The following is a 9,620-nucleotide window of genomic DNA, read 5'->3' as shown; positions in this document are numbered from 1 at the left end:
AAGTACTTTTAAGAATGGTTGAAACGCTGTGATTTTGAATGGCAGAAAGTGCTGCCCTAAGGCCGTAGGTGATTCACGGTTCACAATGAGGAATACCCTTCCAGCAGCCGGTCATCTTTTCTTCCTTAGTCTTTGAGCCTGAGACCGCACCGATTGACAAGGCCAATAGATCTCTCTTATGCCACACCTATTTGCTTTGCCAATGCTTGCTATTACTAGCGAGTCTCTTTATTCATTACGGAAGGTGACCTTGGATTCTGTTTTTTTTTTTTTGATGCGTGCCACTCTCCCACCTCCCAGTTCGCCTTGAGGACCCCCTAAGCCCTCCCGGCTTCCGTCCGTCCACGTTCTCGGGCGTCCGCGTCACAATGCGGCGTAGCCCAGACTCCCGTCCCGTTCTCTTCCCTTCACTGCTCAGACAGCCATGGCGGCCGAGAGGGACCGCAAAGCCGTGCAGCTGATTGGCGCCTTGCTGCGGAGGGAGGCGGCCCTAGCCGAGAGGAAGGGGCTGGTCATGGGAAGAGGCGGGCAGGTCCGCCTGCTCACTCCCAACTATTCAGGGTGTGCAGGCGACAGGACGGAGTTCGCAGGTAGATGATCGTATGCAGTAGCGGCTGGGGAGGGCTAGTGGCACTGACCCGAGGGGCTGGTCTTCCAGGCGCTATCTCGTGGAGACGGCTAACGGGAACCCACAGCAGGGCGATTAAACTGATAAAAGGTTTGCCACATGCTGCGCCCCTCCTCCTTCCAAATCACCAGCCTCGTAGTGCGCCGTGAAAGGAAGGCGAGGGGGTGTATAAAGTTATTTTGGGCCATGAGTGCAGGGCGGCAGCCTGGTATCAATGCAAGCTAAATGGTGTGGCCGGCACTGCTCATAATAAATTGGGGTGGTTTACTAAACTAGCATATAGGATTGAATACTAGCTGTCTTGGACATGAAAAACAATGTACAGGAATGCCATAATTGAGTCTGACAGTCAAACTCTACCGCAAAGAAATTTGCAAGAGAAGGACAAATGTGACATCCAGTCTGGTCTGGCTTACTTGGAACCAAAGGCAGCGATTAATAATGTTTTACTGGGGTAATGCACCTGCTGCAGAGACCTTTGTGTGCCAATCAGTTTTCAGGCGATAATAATAATGGCAAATAACTGTGTTGGTTAATGCACTTGCTGGAGAGAGCTATGGTTTGTCTGGTCGCAGCTTTGATTCGTAATAAAATAGCATAGACTGTTAATGTCCATGCTCCAGAGCACAATGTTTATCATTAATGTAACAGTTTTGTATTTCATGTAGAAAGCACAGACAGTAACTGCTTTTTGCCAGAGATATGTTTATAATTCACGGGTTTCTGTAGTCCCTGTATAAACGGCAATCACTAATTTCTTTATAATCCAAAACTTGTGATGTACCAAGTTGCCTATTATTAAGAAACAACGTCAGAACTCGACTCTTATAAGGTTAATACTTTCGAGTTCTGACATCACAGGAAAGACCTGGCTTGGCAGTTCGGGCTGAACTGTTCCCATGAGGCAGAGGGTCAAGACTGATTTGCATATAGCTGTGTCTGAACTGGAGTGGCGAAGTGAGCTAAATAATGATGATTAAACATGGGCAGAGAACTCCACCTTGCCCGCGGAGTGTGCAGAGTTTTGCCTGTTATGTGAAGTAGTGAAAACTCTGCAGCGGAGAATTGGCCCGTCGCCCGCCTCCACCCCCCTATTAATAATATAACTTAAAAGTACATTAAAGCAAGTTAAATAGACTTACCTTTTAACCGCAGCATCCCTGGGCTTCTCTTCTCCTCTTCTTCGCCATTAGAAATACTAATAATAAAACTGCGCACGCCCGCGCATTTCTCGTAAGAAATGTGCATACGCAGGCGTGTGCGCAGTTTTGTAATCAGTATTTCTAATGGCGAAGAAGAGAAGGGCAGCCCAGGGACCCCGCAGTTAAAAGGTAAGTCTTTTTAACTTGCTTTAATGTACTTTTAAGTTATATATTAAGAGGGGGTGGAGGAAGGCGGCGTAGCGGATCTACGCGGAGTTTCACGGAGTTTGTTGCCAACTCTGCCCAGGGTTAATGATGATGGATTCAACCCAGATCTGTTACTGGGGGTGAGTGTTTGAAAAGTTTCAGCACTCCATCCATTATGTCCTTGTGTTTGCATCACAATGCCTGCTTCCAGAGCCAGTAGCCAAGGTGGACGGCAGGTCTGGTCACAGAGAAGCTGTTTAAAGCAATACGTTGCTTTTCTTCCTTCTGCTCTAGTTTCATAGCTTACTGACAAGCAGTGATATTGTTTATTTTTTGCACTCCTTAGATAGAGAAAAGCTAGAGGCTTAATGTATTTTTCTACACGTTCTAAGCTACTGCAGCTTTTTTTTTAAACTGACTAGTATTGAATTGTTTCTAATATCTGTTAGCAACAAATCTCTAACAGGTTTTTGATGTGTTTAATTTTGTACTAGAGGTTTTATTTTATTCTACATGTTTGCAAACAACCTTGCTTTTTCACATGAAAGAGCTACGCACCATGGATTTAGTTGGTTTGTGGGAAAGGTGATGGTGTGGCCATGTAACATATGGAATAAAGTACCCCCTGCATGCATGATGAGTATATTGCAAGTCACCTCGGAGTTCCATTACCTTATAAAGGAACTCAGCCCCGTTCCTCTATATGGGTATGGAACTCATTGGTGACTTGCAATATCCTTATGATGTGCAGCAGGGGGTATTTTATCCCCTTGTACTTGCAGTTATAAGTTATATTCCCAATATGACACACTTTGCTATGAACCGCCAAGGAGCTGCATGAAAACTGTACAGCATAAACTTTATTTTTTTCTCAATCGTGTTATTCTAGGTTTGACGAAAGGTTTCCTTTGAGTACTTCTCTTTTTAGTGCAGGCAACCCCAGCCACTGTTTCGTTTTCAATTCTGACTTTGTGTTTCTTCAGACCTAGCATTCTTAACCTATAATGCCTACCAGAATGGAGGATTTGGGACTCCTATGCCTTGTAAACCCTCATTGCCTTATTGAACATTTCCTGTACCTTGGTTTACACACTTGTATGATTGATAAGTGTGTATGTGATGTAAAGCACACTGACACCCTACATTGGGATGAGTAGTGCAATAAAAGGCATTTTTAAAAAGTGTTCTTTAAATGGTTACTAATGTAATTACTTATACATACAAGTACTTCTGACATTTTTTCAGTGCGTGCCTATTTCACACATACAGGGATTGAACTAAGTTAAAAACGTGCCTCCGAATCAGTTTCTTAAGCACTTGTCAATTGATGACAATCTGATCACCTGTTTTGCTCCATTTCATTGGCGTCTAAGTGTTTGGCACCAGACATCTCCCCGTCAGGATAAGACTCCATTGAAAGGTTGCTGCTGCAATGGAAAACCGACAACGTGCACGCACTGCTGAATAAGTCCTGCTCTTGGCATATTACATGGACAAATTGAGCATATTTCAATGGGACCTGCCCATATACCACTCAGTAATAGCAGCTAGTATTATTCAAGATCGGGCAGGATCCCCCTTTTTTCCTGCACTGGTTAGTGGAGAAAGACCTCTGTCAAGTGCCTATATGAGACAATAGATTGTGGTAGAACTTCAGAAGTTGGTAAGTTTTACAGAGTGGACATTATTGCAAAAGAGCCCTTGTGAATAATATTCAGGAGTTTTGCCCCAAGCTATGTTAATTCACATATGTAAGCCTACATTAAGGCTAATCGTCAGTTGAGTATGTATGCGTATATGTATTTCCATTGAGTCTCTCCAAAGGTAAAGCTGTGTTGCTGGGAGTAGACCTCGCGCTGCATGGCAACAGGATTGAGAAGAAACCAGTTAGAGGCATGCACAATCTGAGTGCATGCACCCAGGCAGCCTTTAATCATACTCTGATGCTGCACAAGAGTGCCAGGTTGCATGGTAGTGTGTGTGAAGGGGAAGAGGATGTACTCGCTTTATCTCTTCCTAACAACAAATACAAAAGTTTCCCAAAGTTGTCATTCTAGTCAACTTTTCAGAAAATCTAGTCCTACAGCCTTTGAGATGGTCGTGGGACCGGCCTTGAAGAAACACCTCAATCTCTTGGTGGAGGCGCAGGCTGACGGGCTGGTTATCGATGTTGAGAATGTTGTACTCGTTCCCCTTGCCTGGATCATGGATGCTCTGAGTCTTCTCAGATAGCTTTTCCTCATCACGTCTTGAAGCTGAATATGTTGTTGCGGGTTACACGTCCAACACCCTGTTATGTTGTGACAATGGTGCCCTTATTACTGAGCACTAGCCTCCGCTCACTCTCAAACTGCGTTTTGAACTTGTGCCATGGTGAAGCTTTGAGTCTGGGTTCCACTGTGGTTCAAAATGCACATTAAAGGTGACCACTGCTCTCTTCATGGTTGTATTGCGGCAAGTGATCAAATGTGGCACACAACTGTACGATTGCCCAGTCCTTTGGTGCTACAGCTCAGACCCGTAGTGTGCCTGGTGGGCATCTCCAGAGAGTGCAATAGCATTGGGTCTTTACTGTGAGGCGATGAAGCAGAAGACTGCTCATTCACCATCTTGGTCTTGAAAAAGATGGTGTAATCATTGTATTCCATCGAAACGCGTCGACGCATTCTTCCTGTACAACTCAGGATTCCAGCACTTTAGTATAACCCCTTCGACGCTCATGACGAGCCCAGCTCGTCACGTAAAGTGCGATTTTTAAAAACCCAGCGTACGGGCGGAATTCCGCACGCATGCGGTTAAACACAGATTTTATCATTGTGCAATACTAAGGGGATGATTGGATATTGAGTGTACCAATTGTACTGCACAACTTTTATGTCTTTCATGTTTCTGTCCGTTCTCTAGATTATGCGGGTCATAATCTATGGTGAATGAGTTTGATTTTATTACATTGTTTGTATACTATTATCATTATATTGTGTATATTATTGTGTTTTAAACCTAGTATTGAATGTATTCTTGTGTATCAAATAAAATAGATGTACCTTTTTAACATTTTGTTGTTGCTGTTATATTAAGATGGACAAACAAATGCATTCCAATGTGTAGTTAGATCAAGGGTATCTATCTTTCTTAGGTGTTTGAACCTTATTTCCCTTGATTCTTTTAAAGGGTACCTCTCACTTTACTATGTACAGGTTGGAGGAAAACACTGTCTGAACCCGTGCCATCAGGCAGGCTGAATTTATACCTGATGCTGCGCCTGACATCAGGGTGTCTGAATTCATATGTAGAGTCACTTGGGTACCGAGTGGCCCACTGCACATCTATGACATAACTAGCCCTGTGGGGTGAATTTGAGTTGTCTGTAAAATGGACACTTTGGGCTGAAAGTTTAGCAAATTCCGTATTCCTTCTTGAAAGCCTCTGGGGAAGAATGTATTTGTGTTATTGTCGCACTAGAATAATACGCAAAAATGTTTTGAAAGACCTCCAGTGAGGCTACAAGTCTAAAACTGATTGGCCATCTTAAGCACACTGGAACATAAAGAAATAACCTTGAGATATTTAAGATTTGCTGACACCTCTCTCATCCAATTTCCATTGTGGTAGAGTGCAACCTTAACCATAATGATGGAAGAGATTTATGAAAAGCCCTGACTGTCCCTCTGCAGCACTATACTTGTATACCAACGTGTATATGACTTTGCGCACAAATGCAGCAGAGCCCGTTGGTGTCCATACGAAAACACTTTATTGCTCTATTTTATATATGCGTCCTCCTCCGATTATGGCCACGAGTTTGAATGCAAGTGGACTCTTTGTTGTTGCAGGACCTGCACCAGGCCTGCCTTGGGTTCCAATTATGAATTTACAGGTAATACCCAGGAATGACAGTCCCCTAAAAGCCTAAGGGACTCTAAATCTAAGGTCATCTTAGTGGGAGGTAACAGATGGAGATCTTCCTCTGGATTGTCCCCTTGCGGTCGGTACTGCTCAGAGTTTGGAAATCAAAAAGTCTGTTATATTCCTAAATACAGATGTCTCTGTTGAACCTCAAGTAAAGTAGGTGGTGAGAAACACCGCTTCCTATTAAGCTATCATTCTTGGAAACCATCCATTGCATGTATAGAACTATGGCCCTGCCATTGGTAGGTTGTATTATTTCAATATACTTTGCCCAAAAAATCATTAAATATACTTCAGCTTGTCTACAGTGAGCCTTACAAAGTCGGTAGCACATCTAATCATCCCTAAAAGTTCGCCATTGACTCTCCTATGAGTCCAGGTTCAACTTTAAAATTCTGTCTACAGATCTAGTAAGAATGACATCGGGGGTACTCCATAAAATTGTTGTCCCACTACATTCCTATTGGAGTCCTCACATCAGCAAACTATAACATACAATTCCACAAAAGTTCAGATGAATTGAGAATGGGAGCTAATCACAAATTAGCCATGGACTGAAACTGCTACGTTCTCAATCTGACAGCTGAAAACGGACCTCTTTTACGTCCCGTTCGCACCAGAGGCGATGATACCCATTGGCAAACACAAATTCCAAAAGAAAATATTTCAGTAGCTACTCTTACTCAAAGTCACCAACATTGGGCAGACAAGTTGAAGAAAATGTTGCTCGGACGTCGCACCTTCCCAGATCAGACCACTCGTTGCTTGTGGGGAAGATACAACTGTCCAGATATGAGGCAGTATGGAGTGATTGACAAAGGCAAATCAGAGCCCACATCACAATTGGACTGGACTCTAAGGGCTGATGAAAAACAACCTCACTCTTCCCACTTTGCTAACCAACACAATTACCTAATAACAACCTCTGGTACCAGTTCTTCAATCATTAGCATTGATTAGTTGATACGACCCATGCAAAGGGATACCTCTGGGACCTGACTGCCCATATGCAATTGCTAACAACTGTAACAGGCACTCTGAAGTGGGCAGATGGCAAAACAGAAGTGCTATGCAAAACTCCGGAAATAAAGACACAAATTCAGTTATTGGTCTGTACGCACCATGTTCAGAGCGGTCTGTAATTAGATGCACACTCAAGTACTTTCCCCCCTAACCTGTATCTGCAAGGAATGAAATGTTGATTGGAGGGCAAAATCCAGGGGTATTGGTGTTTAGCAGGAGTCCTTTGGCCTATAGTTGGTCATTGGTGGCAGATTGTATATTACTTGTGTCACACTGTGTCCAGTATAACTGCGGAAGTGTTCTTTTAACTACACACTAATGAACAGCCCTGGCCAACTTCCACACCATTGCCAAAGTTCACGTCGGGAAGCATGGATAGGTTTTTAGGCTAATATTTAGTTGTTGTATTTAACGTACCGTATTTATGTAACACACATGGTCATTTCACTTTCACTCACTTATAGCACCTTTGATATTAAAATGTTTTGCTTTCCATTTTCCCTGCAGATAAAATAATGACGCTGAAACAGATTTCTAGCAACAAATGCTGCGAAGGGTTGCAGAAAGTGATTGAACATGACAGGTATGGTTAGTTGAACCTTCACGCACACATTAAACTTATTCTGCGCTTTGGGCTAGTACACGGTCAATCACTGTTCAGTTTTGCCTCTGAGAGCTGAGTGAGGTAGACATGGTTTAAGTGTGTGGTATAGTGATTTTCCCTTTTTAGTTGTATCAAGAGACTTTGAACTGATGCTGTTATTCCAGGCCGTTGCTCTTCCTAATCGAATGAATGTCAGTCATTTTTCTAAGGTCTTGAACTTGAGATCAAGAATTCTCAGTGATGGCTGGCTTTCGGATGGGGTTTTTCACTGTATGTTTGCTGTCCCAAAGCTTTTATCTCTGCACTATCTTCATTTGTGTGTACTACTTTGGTAGTTGATTTACCTTTGGGCCTCTGTAGCATAAGGCACGTTGGAGTTCCTTTTAAACGTTAGTAGCTCTCAAGAATGAACCTCTGAAGGCATTGTGCAGAATTCCACAAATGTCTCTGAATTGTAGTATGCTTGCTTGTATATTATCCTTTGTTTATGAGCTGATTTACATTTTTTAAATATTTCAAGTTACTGAAGTCCTAGTGACCGTGTAGTCACTAGGCAGCAGGGCATGAGCCTCCCTGAGATCAGAGATTACCCAGCGAGCTCACTAGTCGCCAAAGTAAAATGTGAGTACCACCTAGATCTGTTGTTATCCTTTGGATTCTGGAAGTTGTAGTTTTCCCCATGAAAGAAACACTACTAAGGACTACAAATCCCATAATACAATATAAACAGCAGGCCCTGGCCCTGCTAGTCACTCCTCTCACAGCTCCTCTTACCCCCCCCCCCCGTTGCTGCTGAACTGAGATGCAGTTTTGTATCAGTTTTTAAAGCACTTGGTGAAGTCAATACTGACGTAATAATTTATCATCGCTGAATGTCTCACTAAGCAGATGTGGGAGACCTTGTTGCACACTTCTCCCTCGCAGGCCACATTGTTGCTGGCAAGCAAATGGTGCCTGTCGTACCACTGCCTGCCACCTCACAAAATTAAATGTCGTTTCATGCCAGGCCTCGCTTCTTATCGCCGCAGCTTGACTATTCACCAACGGTGTGTCATCAAATTAGGTATCGGACAGCAGTAGGCGGTATGGTGGGCACTGGGTGCTTGCTAATGCAAATGTTGCTTATGAGGGAGATGTGCCCTCAGAAGATGCAGAAAGGCCTCTCACTGTCTGTTTAGTGAGATAGCGAATGACATCATTATTCAGTTGTGATAAATTATTGCAAGTAGTCATTTAAAGACATTATTACTTGCACGAAATGATTTATTATAGGCGAGTTGGAACCAATGTTCCCTCTAATTTTTTTCCTCTGTGTGCGGCAGTGTAAGGTCTATGTGCGCTGCTTCCAAGGCTGTGTGCGCCAGTAACCAGGTGTGCGTGTGGGTGCAGTGCTAAATATCACTCCAAACTTTTGCTTAAAAAAGTGAAAAGAGTGCATTTCCTCACATACAGATCCACGTGAACGGTGTTAAGGCAGGTTTGAAACTGTCCCACATAGCAAGTTGAAACCTTAGCAGCTATGTTGCTGCATTTCTTTTCTTAATAGAGCTGGGCTGCGGGGTGATTGTGTGCATTTGTTCAAGTTTTCATGTTGATTTCAGCTCATGGTGGTCACTGCAATTAACATGAAAACTTTAACAAATGCTCTCTTTGAGCAGGAAAAATAAAATTTCGCAGTTTCAGGTCTGGATTACGGTAGGGCCCCATCAGGCTTTTGACTAACACATTTTTAATGCTAGTGTCCGCATCACCGCATTAAAATGCATTAGTCACGTATTCTAGCACCCCTCTAACAATACTGCAGTTGAGGCACACTGCCAATGAGGCAGCACCAGCATGCTAAAATTGTCTAACATATGAGAGCATGCAACTGTGACTTCAAATTTAAAATGCTATGCGTCAGAGATATAATATTCATGAACAGCGCTGAGTAGGCAGGCCAGAATTTAACACATCAATTAGCCGTGCCCCAACCAGCCTTCCTGTGAGTCTACTTCTTTAATTTGATAGCTTCCATTCCCCTGATTTTTTATTTTAAACATGTGTCCCAGGATGGCAGAAATAGGCACAGCCCACAGATAAGGCTCGGCGTTCGTGGCAGTTCGGG

General features: G+C 43.3%; 1 protein-coding gene across 2 annotated transcripts in view; it reads left to right on the top strand.

The window, feature by feature from the left end:
• Positions 1-386: 386 nt before the first annotated feature.
• ESD (esterase D) overlaps positions 387-9,620 on the top strand; it is a 108,235-nt gene continuing 99,001 nt past the window's right edge. The window contains exons 1-2 of one of the 2 annotated variants that reach the window (XM_078656023.1): positions 387-590; positions 7,417-7,492. In XM_078656023.1, coding sequence (XP_078512149.1) covers positions 425-590; positions 7,417-7,492 — 242 coding nt within the window. In that variant the 5' untranslated portion in view covers positions 387-424. Of the gene's footprint in view, positions 719-7,416; positions 7,493-9,620 lie in introns of both variants that reach the window. The other variant, XM_078656025.1, reaches the window with a different exon arrangement.

Source organism: Lissotriton helveticus, chromosome 8 (assembly GCF_964261635.1).
Source record: "Lissotriton helveticus chromosome 8, aLisHel1.1, whole genome shotgun sequence".
Classification (NCBI taxonomy): Eukaryota; Metazoa; Chordata; class Amphibia; order Caudata; family Salamandridae; genus Lissotriton; species Lissotriton helveticus.
The sequence above is the reverse complement of the archived record's forward strand: the minus strand, read 5'-3'. Positions and strand labels throughout refer to the sequence as shown.